Source organism: Juglans regia, chromosome 10 (assembly GCF_001411555.2).
Source record: "Juglans regia cultivar Chandler chromosome 10, Walnut 2.0, whole genome shotgun sequence".
In the NCBI taxonomy this organism is placed as follows: Eukaryota; Viridiplantae; Streptophyta; class Magnoliopsida; order Fagales; family Juglandaceae; genus Juglans; species Juglans regia.
Window position 1 is genome coordinate 6238182 of NC_049910.1, and position 17097 is coordinate 6255278.

General features: G+C 37.9%; 1 protein-coding gene across 7 annotated transcripts in view; it reads left to right on the forward strand.

Annotated features, from left to right (window-relative positions):
- Nucleotides 1-2553: 2553 nt before the first annotated feature.
- The window catches only part of LOC108996826 (MADS-box protein AGL42-like), a 42453-nt gene continuing 27909 nt past the window's right edge, over nt 2554-17097 (forward strand). For 6 of the 7 annotated variants that reach the window (XR_004802589.1, XR_004802588.1, XR_001997092.2 and 3 more), the window contains exons 1-2: nt 2581-3075; nt 3171-3357. Coding sequence is in view for 4 of the 7 variants with exons in the window: in XM_035694907.1 (XP_035550800.1) it covers nt 3176-3357 (182 nt within the window). In the remaining 3 variants the exon portion in view is untranslated. Of the gene's footprint in view, nt 3076-3170; nt 3358-17097 lie in introns of all 7 variants that reach the window. The other variant, XM_018972855.2, reaches the window with a different exon arrangement.

Genomic DNA, 17097 nt, shown 5'->3' on the forward strand with positions numbered 1-17097 from the left:
GGATAAAGAACTTAATGATTTTTTAATGCTTAAATTATAATGTTTATAAGAGAATGTGACAGCGTAGCTAAAGAGGAGTAAAGCTCATATTTCGAAAATTATATATGTTATAGATATGCTCATTAATAATTTCTTTAAAATAAAAGTCGGATTTGGGGTTAGTACTTGGAGTTCTGTTGGAAGACTCCAAACTACAACTCTTTTTTTTTTTTTTGGGTAACTCTAAACTCCAACTTTGACTCTAAAAGCAAAACCTAAACTCCAACTAAGAACTTCGAAAACTCCAACTCCAATCAAAGTAGTGTCAAAGTGTAAATTGGAATGGAATTGGAATTTGAAATTTTTACACTTTGTACAGTAGATGCCCACACCACAAATCAAATGGAGCAAACAAAGTATACATATATATGACCACTGGTGAAAAATAACTTCACAAAACCAAAACCATAATGAAATGGACATGTCCATCCCCATAGCTGTTGCAGAAAGTTCTATTATTTAAAAAAACAGAAAAAAAAAAACCAAAAACAAAACCACACGACCATGCCATGAAATCTATTAGATATGACATTAACTGACCATCAAATAACAGAAAATCTAAGCAATCGAAAACTACAGGGTTTTATCCAAGCCATTGACTATATATTAAAATAAAAAACAGAAATAATATGAAAACTCATGAGAGGAACAGATGGGAAGGCTCTATTGTGCTCAATTAGGCTTCTAGTCGTCTTTTAAATTCCTTCAGTACAAAAAATTGTGTTGCTGCAGCATGCTTTCTTGATCTATCAGAGGTAATAATGTCAAAAAGAAAAACTTACAAACAATAACCATTCGCGTACCCATGAAGCAGAGATATACATCGATTGGATCAAGCGATCTTCAAATAGCTTCTGCTCAATTGCTTCCTCGTCCTGCACAGCCTGTAATCCGCTTCCCATGTCTGCAGTACATAAAATAGAAGAACAATCTAATCGACTGAATAGGGACTCTTTAAGACAGCAATATGTAGTTATGTACCCTCCGTATACGAATCAAACTTCTCTCAGTTCCAGTATGGCTAAAGATGCTTTCGTTGTGAATATACTTACACGTCTTCATCCTCCCTGAAGTATTTTTACTGTTCAAAGCAGTGCTGTTAAAACTTAAAAGCACTAGGCGCACTTAAGTTCAAATACTGTCTAGAGCCAAGGCTCAAAGAGCACGCCTCACTGATGTAAAGCACCTAGATCTCAAAACGCCTCGCTGAAAATCATTTACATACCATAGCTCCACATAATGTCATATGCGATGCATATGTTTTGAACTGATCTATATAATAGTCCAAATTGGTTCTCTAGATAATAGTCCAAATTCAGCGCCTTACGTAAAGTTTTGGAAAACCAACAACAATTTTCCTATAAATGTCAATAAGCAGACATTGGTAACCAACGTAAATGATGTCAAAACGGTATTTGTACTATCGAAAGCATTATATAAGCTTATTCTAGCATTAAGTTAACAAACCTTTCGTGATTGCCCTTCCTTCAACTTGGCAAAGAGAATTCTCTCCTTTGACATTCTATTCGAACTTCTGAGAACTACCCTAAATTTGCTGCTCCAAATGTAAGGTTGTTAATGGAAATCTCCATAAATTTGAGGTAATCTGGGCATTTTAACAAACATCTTCTATGGCTTCACACGAATTCCACCAATTACCAAAGCTCCGACAAGAGTATCAGAACGTTAGGCAAAACGAAGAGATCAACAGAAGCAAGAATGAAAGCAAAGGATCTCCCCAATGGCAACACTCGGACGACAAACAAAAACAGCCTCCCCTACGTGGATGGTGACGCTGAGCCTCTTTCCCCATGGAGCTCTTAGAAGAAAAAATTCCAAAATCCACCCAGTTACCAGTCCATGGTCACCGATCTGAGACCGGAGAAATGATCCGACGACCAATATCTGCCGACAAGGAGGTGGTGGAGGACAGCCACGACGCACAATCCACCTCCAGAAACATCTTCTCAAACAATGGAGGCCTCAAAACTCATGCAGGTCTTCGATTAAGGCCAAGGAGTCGAGTCCGTTACTGCACTCACTCTTCCACCTTCGCAACTGATGTTCCCGATTTGTTTATCAGAAAACTGAGGGAAAGAGAGAGACTTCGATAAGAAAGGGGAAGAACTAACGTTAGAAGAAGAGACCAGCAATGTGTTTTCCTTCTAACCATAAGATTTCCAGCTTACCGGCAGCAAAGTCACCATCGCCAACTGCATAATCCCTTCCGCAGAAGAACCTACTTGACCATAAAAGGAAATAAATTATTTAAAAAAAAAATACAAATATAAATAAAAAAAGAAAAAGAAAAAAAAGAATGTGACCTGACCATCGTACAATGCGAACCACGTGACGAGGTCGACATCCATTGGCCAAGAGTCAGAGTTGCTGTGGTGTCTTTATATGATTGGGTGGTTGCGCACGTCACTGTACGATGATGTTCAGGTGGTGCTGTGAATAAACTTTTCTTTATGTCCACAATAAATATTAAATTGGCAACAACTTCGCTTCTTTACAAAAATAAAAACAATTACTTCTTTTCCTTGGTGGGGGTCAAGAACATGACGAGAGAGAATCTGAGAAAAGACAAGGACTGACGAGTTGGGAAATAAGGGGATGTGTGGTCTGAGATTGAAGAGATCCATACATCCAAACTACGAATAACCTCCTCTCTTTTGTTTGTTTCTATTCTGAGAATCTTCCTAGGGTTTCTAAAAGTTTTCAAACTTTTTAACACTATGATATATAGCTGGGTTTAATCTCGCCGGGGTCTACTTCTTCTGATCGCTTCTCTAGGAAATTTCTATCGAGAGTTCTTCCGGGTTTTGGTGATCTGTTCCTTTTGTAAATCTTTCCGGGCTTTTGGTGTTTAATTTTCAAGAAAAGCCTTGACAAATTAGTTTTTATCCAGTTTCATTTCGATTCTGGGTCCTCACAGTTTCTGGTTAAGTTGTTGCCGTTCCTGCCTAATTTTAACTTCATTACTTCTCGAGCCAAAGCATAAGCGCGCGTTTTCGGAAATTTCCCTAGAACTTGGTGAGACCCGGAATTATTTCATGTTGAATATCCCTTTTAAGCCTTTTGATTCGTATGAAGCAGTTTTTTTTTTTTTTTTTTCTTGTAATTTATAGAGGAGATGGTGAGAGGGAAGATTCAGTTGAAGCGAATCGAAAACGCGACGAGCAGGCAAGTCACCTTCTCGAAGCGCCGAAATGGGCTGCTAAAGAAGGCTTACGAGCTCTCAGTTCTTTGCGAGGCCGAAGTCGCCGCGATCGTCTTTTCACAGAAAGGCAGGCTCTATGAGTTTTCAAGCTCTGAGTATGTAATTCTTTCATCGCCAAATATAAATTACACAAATCCTTTATAGTTTGTTTGTTTCAATTTTCTTATGCTGCTTCGATACGTGCATCCATATATTTTTGTGCACTTGTGTTCTTTTTTGCCAAGATATCACGGCCTATACTTAAATCACGGCCTATACTTAAATAAAAGCGGCAATAAATTTACTCTTCATATATGAACAGTAATAAACAGTAACAGAAGTTTTTTTTCGCATAGTTTTTTTGCCGTTTGTTACTGTTTATAAACAGTAATTATGAACAGTAAATATTAATACTTCATAGATGAACAGTAATTAAATGAATAGTAACAAAAGTTTTTTTTTTTTTTTATAGTTTTTTGCCGTTTGTTATTGTTTATAAACAGTAATTATGAACAGTAAGAAATATATATATATATCTATAAAAGATTTTTCACGGTTTTGAAATACTTATTACTACTGCGTGATGTAGCAACAAAGGTCTGGTAAATTGTAGTGAAGGCCTACTGTACGAGGAACTTGGCTGGCCTTCCAGTATTCGCTGTATTTCTGATTGATCTTTTGTTTCATCTCTTTTGACCTGAGTGATAGATATGATCTGCTCATACCTTTTGAATTCAGTTCATATTCGAAAACAAAATCCTCGTCAAACTCCTCGATCTGACTCCCTGACATTCAGCTTGAGCTAGGTATATCTATATTTAGGAGGAAAAATAGCTATATCGAGTGATTTCCATCTTAATTACCATTTTCTTTCCTTGCATCTTCAAATGCCTGGAAAATTCTTAGTGGGTCTGATGATCTTTCTCTTTCTCTCACTACTGGCTTTGTGCCTCTTTTTATCTTTAGTGAATTTCCTTGACTGTACCTCTTAAATTGTCATGTCATGGAAGTTTTCATTAATTAGGGTTTGTCAAAGTTTGACGAAACTTGGGGTATATACAGCCAGCCAATTTGATTTTAGAACTGGGGAGCCAGCAGGTTGGCGTTGGTTCTTCTGCTTCATCCAATGGGATTTTCCCTATTCGGCATTTCAAATGCAATATCTAAACCCTCTCCTAACATTTTATGATAATAACTTCGATTACCATAACAGACTACGTTCGAGGATTGCATTCACGCATTTATATGCTGCCAGGAAATGCAGCTCAAGTCTAATCTTTTTCCTTTTTCTTTTAGCCACGTACGGCTGTATGACTGTAACTATAAATAATTATTAGGTAATCTCAAAATATAGAGATGCGATAGTCTCATCCTATTATAGCACTGTGCCATGTCATTAAAACTAATTATTATTATTATTTTTTATTTTTTTATGTCAGAGAACCTCTCCATGGCAAAGCCCTTTGGACCCACTCCTGCAGAGTAAAACCCGGTCTCGTACACCACACCCTCGAAAGTTTTTCTACACAGAACTAGTTAAATTGCTGGCTTTTCACTAGGGGGTGTGACCCCAAATGATTGTTTGCACCTATAAAGTGTTGAACCTTGAACCTTAAAGGGAGTGATACCCCAAAACCAAGGCTTTCACCATTTGGGCCAACCCCTTGAGATTAACTAATTAATTCTTATATATGTGAATTTAAAAGCAGACATGACATTTTATGATAAGATGAAAGTGTCATGTGAGTTATACTCCGGAGGTACCTAATAATATTCCTACAACTATACCCTTCTAATGGCTTATATGACATGTGCGAGTCAATGTTTTTCCTTTTACTGCATGTGTATTAAACACAAATAAAATTTAGAGCTCTAGCGATGATATTGTTTCAATGATGTTTCAATGAGTCTCCTTGATGAGATTTTGATCTTACTACAATAGTGTTTTTCAATGGTTTTGCTAAAGGACTTGATCAGTTAATATGTCTATTTTTAGCTTTTTGGTTTCCCTTTCTTCACATATGTAATTGTGTATCCATTTCCATAAATAAGTTAACATATTCAAATGAATTTGCTGAGGAAACGTATTAATCAATATTAAATATGTGTTAAACAGTAACATTAAAAATATCAACATAAATGTACACCAATACAATTTTTTTATTTATTTATAAGTAAATGATTATATTGATAAGAATAAGCATAGTCCAAGTAGATGGCATACAAGAGGTAACACTTATTTAGGAAGAAGATATGGAAATAAAAAATTCATGAAAATCAAGGCCACTAAAATCTACGGTTGTGGCCTATTGGAAGATAGTGCTGACAAAAAGTAATATAAGTTCTTCTAATGAGCACTCATTGTCTTCAAACGTCCGTTCATTTCTGTCTTTCCATAGGTACCACAGGATATAGATTGGAACCATTTTCCACAAGGTTGTGATTTGTGGTATAACTTGTAAATTTGTCCAGCCAAAAGCTCAACCACTGCAGCGGGCATAACCCAAGCTAGCTCTACTCTACCGAACGCTTCATTCCATAGCTTTCTAACAACCTTACAATGCAGTTGAAGATGATCTACAGTCTCACCACTTTTCTTTCAAATATTGCACCAATCCACTATTATCACCAATCTTACCTAGTGATGCTGCCCAAGCAAAAAAAAACTGCTTTGGCAGGCGCCTTATTATCACCAATCTCCATGGAAATTGATTATTTTGTAGTTGTGCGAGAGACTTATAAAAAGACGAAACCGAGAATGTACATTTGCATGTAGGTACCCACCACAACATGTCACTCTTTGAGTTCTCGATTTCATGGAGAATAGGAGACTAAAGAACTCCTCAAAGCTGCCAACTTCCCAATCTTGGGCCGCCCTAGTGAAATTCATGTTCCATTGGACTAGGTCATCAAATATTTTCTTACAATTAGCCACTGAAGCTTCTTTCTCACATGCAATCCTAAAACTAGGTCACCAATACAAATTAATTGCTTTACAAGCTATAAAATTATTTTACAACATGTATATCAAAAGATATGCCAATGATCATTAATGTATCCACATCATCCTTATTTGTGTCTGCAATTGTGATAACAATAAAATTTAAGAATATATAAATAATTAAATATGAACTTATCATCTACTTTCAGTTTTTTTGGATTTATAAAAGAGGTTGCGAATTCTGAAAAAGTTAAAAATACATATAAAGAAGTAGTTTTTTTCTTGGTTAGAAATGATTCATTAACCAATAGAACTAGGGGTACTGCTGTACCGGAAGTTACAAATAGCAAGTGAAATAGAGGAACTCATCATGAGTAGCCATCCAAGGCAAGTATAGCAAATAACTACAAACACTAGGTACGCACATAAGGCTTCACAACAAAGCACAAGAGAAAGCCATCCATTCCCATATATAAAACTACAAAAGACCACATCTATGCTATAACCCAAAAACAATAGTGAATTTTAAACTTCTCTAGAGTCACTTATAAAGTCAAGTTTCTCCTAGTAAGTAGTTAACGTGGGATTTGGCACTCATGATTACTTTTATAAGCTACTCAAATATATGAGTTATTCACATTCCCAATGTGGGACTAGGATGTCACATACTTCCAGTACTCTTAAACTCCCAACAACTTCGTCCGAGTCACGCCATTTAGTTATCCAAGTATCACATGTTAGCTTTACAACTGAGCTCTAATATTACTATATGTCACGACTTAGCTAGGGAGATTGCTAGCCACATCTATGCGATAATACCAAAAGGCCACTCAACTTGTAACCTCCCTAGAATTACTTATAAAGCTCAATTTCATTAGCTATAAAGTAGCAGCCACCTAGTTTAAGCTAAATCAGTTTTGGAAGTCTTGTAGCTTTATGAGTTTTAGTGTCTTTTTTTTTTCAAAGGTTGAGAGGCCGGACATGTTGTAAATGTGTCCCATGTTAGATGTTTCTTCCATGCATTTTAAGCATGCATGTTTGTGAAGTAAATGCTTGAAAAGAGAGAATAAAAAATTGTTAAGCGGAAGAGAACAACAAATTTACAATAAAATAATGGATTAGTTTACAATAGAAAATTTAATTTCAACGCTCTGGCATTGAATTAGTAACTACCCAAACTCGTACCATTTTTTGGAGAAATCAGCCTTTTACATTTCCTCATATAATGCAACTTGGAATAGAAAAAAACTGGCTGCTGCTATTTCTTAGGCTTAGTTTGGAACCTCAATTCATTTCAACTCATTTCAATTCATCGTTACAATTTTTTCAAATTTCAATATAAAATATAATAAACAATTCAACTTTTTAAATCCCAAAATAATAATAATAATAAATAATAATATTCTAATAATATTTTATCTAAACTCAACTCAGTTCAACATCTAAACGCACCCTTAATGATTCATATTCAAACAAATTAATAAGGCAAACAATATTCAGAACCAACAGAAGATAAGGAGATGATGAGAGATATATAAAGATCAAGTTTAATTTATGCATTTCAAAAGCTTGTATTTTTCCTCGAATTATTCTATTTCATTCTGTCAAACACTTTTAATGCAGTAATAATATCACATTTTCTTCCATTGTCATAGTTTCTTATTTTTCAAGTCAGATTAGCCATTTCTCATTGGTCTGATCCCTCCTCCACTGGTTTTCCATGGGTATTTTTTACCAAAGAAATCAATCAGCTATAAGTAATCGTCAACTTAATAATATTGTTTATACCACATTATATAATATTGTAAAATAATGCATGGTTTTGTAACATTTAGCATGATATAATGTAATTATTGTATATAATATTTAGTGTATAGTACAACTATATATAAGTTAGAACTTGGAACTTGAAGTTCAAGTTATGGTAATTATATAAGTAAAATAAAGACATAAACATATATTATACACCCAAAACCATAAAAATAATAATATACTCTAAGGATACAGTATAACATCTGCATAATTCATTACAAATAAACTTTTTAATTCAAATTTGGAGATCAGACTCAAACTTAAAAAAAAAATAGTAAAATTATGAATCCTCAATTTCACCCAACTTGTTATATACTTTTTCACCTTTTAAAAACAAAGTCATACATTTAATTTTTATAAATACTATACTATAATCCGCACTATGTCATGTGGGCTTGCGTTTTTTTGGTTCACAATATTCAGATTCACATTTTCAAAGTTTTCAAAAATTCACAAAAACCACAAATTAAACTTCACTGCAAATATAACTGGCCAGCACTCTAATTAAAGAGTTCTAAGAAAAAATCTATTCCTCACGGCATTTATTCGAATACCCTCGTTAATTACCTCATCCAAAAGTACTGCTAAACTCTTCCATGTATCGATCCCTTTTTTCTCTCTCTTTTTTTCTCTCCGTACGCTTTCAACATGGATGATTTTTTCTTGTGAGTTACATCAGAATCACATTAGCATTCTTTGGGTCTGAATTAGTTTCGGTGTAGGATGGGTTTTAGAAAACAATTACTTATTGAAACCAAGGTTTTCGTGTTATCGATGGAGGGGAAGCTACTTTTATTACTGGAAGAAGTAGGAAGGTCATGAAGGAGATGATCTTCCGCCATGCCAGTGCTCGTTGTTTGGCAATCACGGTGGAGGAGTGTTATCATTCAGGGGGTAGGAAGGAGTTCTTCAAGACTTTTCATAGTGGGTCTCTGTCACTGGTTGCTATTCGACGTTCCAACACTTACAAACAATATTTAGAAGTCACTGAGTATGGTGGCAATGGACGTCAAAGTATGCTTGTGTTCCCGAAAGGGATGGAAGGCAGAGGGTGGAAAAGTCTTTCCATGGAGATGAAGTTTGCTCTACATAACTCCTCCAAGTCTCCAGTGGTGGGTCAGGTTGATGGGAAAGGGAAGGAATTGGGAATGCATGCTAGGATATATGTTGAGGCTGCAATGGGAGGTAGAGCAGAAAGTAGGGTGGCGGTGCATAGTGGTTCAGGCAATCTTTTGGCTTCACAAGGAGAAAATGACAAAAAGCAAAGGGTGGCAGGGGAGTGTTCCCACATAGTAAGGGAAGGTTGCAACTCAGTACCTGGAAAAGGTAGAGGTGGTCTACCCAATATCTGCATAGCGGAAAGTGAAGTGCAGAGAATCCTTTTTGGGCTAGAGGAGGAGTTGGTTGGCAGGAAGGAGGAGCTGCAATGTCTGAAGAAATTTGTCGAAGTGATGATAGGAAGGGTGGATTGGGATTTAATCTTTAGCCAGGGCCTGGGCTTGGGCCAAGGAAATCCTGGGAGGCCTGAAGAGGGCAAAGCCAAGATGGTTCTGGGCTTGAGCCGAATGGGCGCACCACGTCCTAAAGTGGGATGGCACCTAAAAAGAATTGGGCTTATGCGGCTTTGCCCATTCAGGCCCAAAGAGCTACCTAGTTCGAAATGGGCTCGACGTCCTACACTGGGTCAGAGGCCATGCCGTTACAATAGACAGGGTTGCCACCGTCATTTTCGTCGGTGTCATTTGGGGTAGTCTCCAGCAACCCATGCACTGAAATCCTAGCGCTGTCACTGCACGAGATAGTGGTGAACTCGCGGATGTCATTTTCTGGTGGGCCAAAGCTTTACGGGTTGACACAGACTTCTGCGCCGACGGTCTTTGGGCAACCTTTTGGCACTGCAGAGGCAAGGGTGATGTTGTCGTTGTCGGCAGCACAACATATGCATCATCGGGTGTTCAGGAACTTAAAAAATACACAAAAAATTTTGTAGGAGCCATATGGGCAAGAGCTTAACCTCAATGCTGTACAAAGGGATATTTTGGTGCTGGAAAAAGACTCCAAGACAAACCAGAATCAAGGGACACAATTGATGGGAGTCCAGATTCAAGGGAAAACTCCACAGAAAGGGTTTGTCTCCCTTTTGATCAATAAAAATTTGTTTACCGATCAAAAAAAAAAGAAAGGGTTGATGGAGAGGGTTGAGTAGGAGAAAGAGACACATATATATGAGAAGGCAGAATGGGAAGGAACAATGATCTTATATGGGTCCAACTTGATTCCAATCGTGGGTGAGGAGTTACAACTGAGGAAGGCAGATTCTATCAGTTTGGGCCAGAGAAAACTAGGGATGATCCTATTTCTATCTCTACTATCCCTCCTTGTATATCTTCAGATTGGGTTATGAAAAAAGTAGAGGAAATTCAGAGATGTGTAGAGATTTCCTGTGAGGGCTTTGAAGATCAATTCAAGGCACTCCTCACAGCAATCGAGATAGGACATTATCATCATGAATGTGGTCAAAATGAAATAGAGAGTTGAGGAGACTATCTTGGTCTATTAGTTATGATGGAATTGAGGGAAATGCAAGCAAAGGAAGAAACAAATGAAGGGTTATAATAGTTGATAAATGAAGTCCAAAATTCTTATTTGGAATGTTAGGCCTCGTTTGTTTTCACAATTTTTCTCAATTCATCTCATCTAATTTTATCTAATAATTACAACATTTTCAAATTCTCACACAAAATAAAATAAACAATTCAATTTTTTGAAGTCCCAAAAGAAAAATAAGATTAGAAAAAATATATTCTAACAATATTTTATTCAACTTTTAATTTTCATCTCAACTCATCTCATCTCATCTGCAAAAAAAATGATGCCTTAGGGGGATGAATGAGATAGACAAACGCCTCCGAATAAGAAATTTGTTCAAGACAATGGAATGTGGACAGTTTGTGCTTGATGGAGACTAAGCTGAAGTTTATCACAAGAAGTATTATCCGGAGCATTTGGGGCTACCAACATGTAGGGTGGATGTATCTACCCTCAAATGGGGCATCGGGTGGAGTGTTGGTAATGTGGGATAAAAGGGTGGTGGCGAATTTTGATGAGTTTGTGGGAGAATATTCGGTAGGGTGTTTTAAAAATACTGAGGATGATTTTTTGTGGGCATTTGCTGGGGTTTATGGTCTTAATTTGGATAGCGAGAGGCGGTTTCTTTGGGAAGAGCTAGCATGAATGTGTTCTTGGTGGGATGTTTAGTGGTGTATTGGAGGGAATTTCAATGTGACATTTATTGCACTTATCCATAAAAAGGTTGGTGCAATAGAGATGCATGATTTCTGGCCTATTATTCTTGTGGGCAGTATGTACAAGATAATATCAAAAGTTCTTGCTGATAGGAATAGCTCGATTATGGATAAGATCATCTCTAAAATGCTTTTGTTAGGGGTAGAGAAATCTTGGACTCGGTCCTCATTGCCAATGAATGTTTGGACAACAAGATCAAGTCAGGAGTCTTGGGTATTTTATGCAAACTAGACATGAAGAAGGCCTATGATCACATTAATTGAGAATTCTTTTCTTATTTGTTGAGGCGATGTGGTTTTGGGGAGAGATGGAGGGGGTTGGTGAGACATTGTGTGTCAACAGTTCGCTTCTCGGTCTTGGTAAACGATGACCCCATGGATTTCTTTAACAGTTCAAGGGGGTTGCGACAAGACGATCCACTATCACCCCTCTTATTTGTTATAGTCATGGAGGCTTTAAGTAGAATGTTGTCGGCTTTGATTGAAGGTGGCTTTCTTTTAGGTTATTCAGTGGAGGATACTAACATTATATCGCATCTTTTATTTGCAGATGATATGTTATTTTTTTAGGCAAATCCAAGGCATTTTCAATCCTTAAAAGGCTATTTTGCTGTGTTTAATTTGAAGCAATCTTCGGGTTAAAAATAAATTTCTCCAAAATGGAAATGGTTGTTGTGGGTAATTGTCAAATTGGTCTGAATACCCTTTCCATAGGGATTGCTTTCATTATATAGAAGGAAATTTTCAAGGTAAGTATCTATACAAGGTAAGTATTTACACGATTACGTATATATCTAGCTAGAAAGGAAAGTATCGAACTAGAAAGGAAAATGTTACTAAATACAATAATCATATCAAATCATATCTCCGTGACATCCCCCCTTAAATTGATGCTGGTAGATCAAGAAACATCAATTTGTCAACCAAGATCTGATACCGGTGCCGAGAAAGAGCTTTAGTGAATATGTCTGCAGTTTGATGTTCGGTAGAAATGTGAGGAAGTGCAATCACGTCTATCAAATGATTCACGTATGGAATGACAATCGACTTCGATATGTTTCGTACGCTCATGGAAGACAGGATTAGCAGCGATCTGAATAGCACTGGTACTATCAGCATGAAGAGGAGTGGAATAAAACTGAGGAAAACCAAGTTCACCTAATAACCCACGAAGCTATGTGATCTCAAAGCAGGCAGAAGACATAGCTCGATACTCAGACTCAGTGGAGGACTTGGAAACTCTATCTTGCTTCTTACTCTTCCAAGAAATGAGTGCATTGCCTAAAAACATGTACCAGCCAGTAACAGAGCGACGAGTATTCGCACATCCGGCCCAATCAGCCTCACTATACCCCACCAACTGTAAGGAAGATTCCTTAGGAAAGAACAACCCGCGTGTAGAGGTGTCCTTCAGATATCGGATAATGCAGCGGACAGTAGCTAAGTGAAGATGTCGGGGGGTCTGCATAAATTGACTGACCTGCTGCACAATAAAAGAAATGTCAGGACTAGTAATCGTCAAGTAATTCAAACTCCCAACGAGTTGCCGATACAAGGATGGATCTAATAAGAGCTCGCCTTCCTCCTGACGAAGCTTAAGATTTACCTCCAAGGGAGTAAGAACATGATTACTCGATTGGAGACCAGCCAATGAAATCACTTCCTGCATGTATTTGTGATGGTGTAAAAATGTACCAGTCGAAGTAATCTGCACCTCAAGGCCAAGAAAGTACTGTAAGGGACCGATATCTTTCATGTGAAAAGAGGCCTTGAGATGTTGTTGTAATTCCTTAATTAACTCAATGTTAGAGCCAGTAATCACAATGTCGTCAACATATACTAAAAGCAATACAATTCCTATAGAAGTCTTGTAAAGAAACATAGAGGAATCAAACTGACTCTGAGTAAAGTGAAAAGCAAGCAGAGTAAAGCGAAATTTATCAAACTATGCTCGCGGAGCCTGTTTCAGTCCATACAAGGATCGACGTAGCCGACAAACCTCAGAGGAAGGTGTAGCAAACATGCCGGAAGGTGGAGACATATAGATTTCTTCCTTTAAATCCCTATGTAGAAAATCATTTTTCACGTCCATCTATCGGAAAGACCACCCCTGCGATGCAGCAAGTGCCAAGATAGTCCGTACAGTAGTCATTTTAGCGACAGGTGCAAATGTCTCTTCATAATCAATACCATACTCCTGCCAGTTCCCAAGAGCTACGAGACGGGCCTTATCTTATATCTATCCAGTGAGCTATCAGACCGAAACTTAACTGAGTACACCCATTTACACCCAATAGGTTTGACACCAGAGGGACAAGTCACAAGATCCCAAGTGTAATTGTCTTGAAGAGCTTGGATTTCTTCTTGCATGGCCTTTTGCCAACATGCTTGGGTGGCTGCCTGAGTATAAGAGTTAGGAACAGAAACAATGTCGAGATTGGCAGCAAGTGAGGTATGAGAAAAACCATACCTATCTGGTGGATGTGTAATCCGGGTGGAGCGCCGAGGTATAGAAATCACAGAATCAGATGACAAATCAGTGTCTGGAAGAGGCATTGAAGGAGGACGTCTATGATACACTAAACCTGGTTTAAATTGCTCAATGGAAGAAGGCACATCATCAAAAGCAGGTAGAAGAGTAATAGGAGGATCAGAAATAACCTGAGACTAAAAGAAATATTGATTTTCAAAGAAAATCACATTCCGGGAGATCCGAAATTTGTTTGCATGAGCATCATAACAAACAAATCCCTTCTGAGTAGGGCTATATCCCATAAAAGCACACGTGACAGACTGGGCAGCAAGTTTGTGACGATCAACAGGTGGCAGATGAACAAAACAAACACACCCAAAAGTATGAAATGATTGATACTCATGAGATATGCCAAGTAACCGAAAATTGGAGAATCATAATTTAGAGTGACAGTAGGCAATCGATTGATCAAATAAACAATAGTAGATAAAGCTTCTACCCAGAACTTAGAATTTATAGAAGAATCAATTAATAAAGTACGAACAATATCTAAGAGATGACGATTGTTACGCTCAGCGACTCAATTTTGTTGAGGGGTCTAAGGACAAGAACGCTGGGAAATAATCCCTTTTTGCTGAAGATAAGTCCGAAAGGAATGAGACATGTATTCCCCCCTGAGTCGGAGCGTAAGATTTTGATACAAGTATTGAACTGTCTCGACAAGCGCAACAAATTTTTGAAAAACAAAAAAGATGTCAGCTTTAGAACGGAGAAAATAGATCCAAGTAAATCGACTATAATCATCGATAAATGTCACAAAATAACGATACTGATCATGAGAAATAACAGGGCTGACACCCCAAACATCAGTATGAACAATCTCAAAGCAATTAGAAGCACGACTACCATGCGCAGGAAAATATAAAGTTTTATTTTTACCAAGACGATAAGTAGCACAATCAAAAGATACAGGAGAAGAAGAAAATGAATTTTTATTGCCCAAAAATCCATGTTTCAAAAGATGAGTCAAGACAACAGAATTAGGATGACCTAATTTCTTATGCCAGATTTCATTATTATTGGCAGTAGTCGTACAAGCAAAGGAAATAACATTAGGAATAGAAAACTGTAAAGGAAATAGACGTCCCACTTTAGGCTCCTTCGCGATCACCGTCCCCAATACCTGATCCTGCACAAGACAACCACCACGAGAGAAATGAACATCACAATTATTATCCACCAATTGGCCAACAGAAATCAAATTGGTAGATAATCCAAGAGAGACAAAAACATTTCGAAATGAAGAGCTCAAAGTACCAACAACAGTATTAGGAAGTGTACTGCCATCAGTAATCTGAATAGTTTGCGTGCCTCCATACTTACGAACACTATGGAGACCCGTTGTACTACTAGTCATATGATTAGAGGCACCCGAATCAACAATCCAAGAAGTAAAACTAGGATCCGTACCTTGCAGGCCAAAAGTCGTAAAAGCAGACACAATCATCTGTTGGACCATGGCAGGTGTGAGAACAGATGAGTCAGAGCTTACAGTAGGGGGTGCAGAAGAAGACGAGGACTGAACAACAGCTCGAAAGGCTTGGGATTGGCGATTCTGAGGCCGCACCCGACAGTCTTTGATGAGATGACCCTATTTCTTGTAGTAGTTACAAACTTTCTTCGGACAGTTGTGAGCAATATGACCAAACTCTTTGCAATTGAAACACTGCAACTTGTTACTCCCTTTCCCTTGTGCAGCATAGGCTACATTCACAGCCTTAGAAAAGACTTTCTCAGAAGTCATACCCATCTGAGTGGATAATCGCTATTCTTCACGCAATAAATCTCCCAAGCAAATATCCAAGGAAGGAACCGGATTACGGTTCAATAAACCGGCTCGAACAGGCTCAAATTTAGGTCGAAACTTCATCAAAAACTTATCGTGTTGACTCTTAGCATGAACTGCTTGAAGAGCCACGAGTGCCGCGGTGGGAACCTTAGCATGAACAATAGCAGAATACTCGTTCCAAAGATTAATAAAACCAGAATAAAATTGCTCAATAGTTAAATTACCTTGACTGTAATTACTAATTTTCAACTCCAATTGGAACTTCCGAGCACTGTGATTTAGGTGGTAAATACGACGGAGATAATCCCACATAGCCTGAGCCGTTGTAAAACATCGAAGATTTGTCACAAGGTGAGACTCAATCGTCCCCAACAGCCAAGAGATCACCATAGCATCCTTGACCTCCCATTGGGCAAGTTCCTTTTCATCAGTGGGAACTTTAGCAGAACTATCAATATGTTTTTATAATTCTTTTCCTTTCAAAAGCATTTTAAACTAAAATTTCCAGGTAGAAAAATTCTTTCCAGTAAAGCGAACAATATTATTCTCAATAGGCATGATGAAAGGAAATCACGTAGAAAATAAGAGCAAACCAACCAAAGAAATCAAACAGAAGCCCAATAAGAAACCCACTAACAACACGCAACAGTTGACAGCCACAGAAGCCCAATAATAAACCCACTAACAGCAAGCAACAGCCCACACCAAAAGAAAAGACTCGATACCTGCCCAGAATGCCAACAGGAACCGGGAACCAAACTGTCAACGTGCCGACAACCACAGATAGTGCCGACGTGCTCACAGCGACCCAGCCACCACAACGCAATCACCGAGAGAGAGAGAGAGAGAGAGAGAGAGAGAGAGAGAGAGAGAGAGAGAGAAAACAGCCCAGAACGAGAACAACGGCCACGAAGAAAGGGTTGAACACCACTCAACCACCACAGAAAACGTCGAACACCACCATAGAGGAGGTCGACTACCACAGAACAATAAACCCACAACGTGGTTCACCACAGAAAGGATCGACACACGAAGAGCAAGCTGGGACTTGCCGAAACAGGGAAAACAAAATTCTTCCCGTCGCACACGAAGGATTAAGACCACAGAGGTAAATATTAGAGTAGAGGCTCTGATACCATGTCAAATTGGTCTGAATACCCTTTCCATAGGGATTGCTTTCATTATATAGAAGGAAATTTACAAGGTAAGTATCTATACAAGGTAAGTATTTACACGATTACGTATATATTTAGCTAGAAAGGAAAATGTTACTAAAATATAATAATCATATCAAATCATATCTCCGTGACAATAATGTGTGTAATGTCACGGGGTTGGCTAATATATTGGGATGTGCAGTCTCTTCCCTGCCTATGAAATATCTTGGCCTCTCGTTGGGAGCATCATTCAAAACCAAGACTATTTGGGATGAGATGTTAGAGAAAATAGAGCGTATTTTCTAAAGGGGGTTGGATT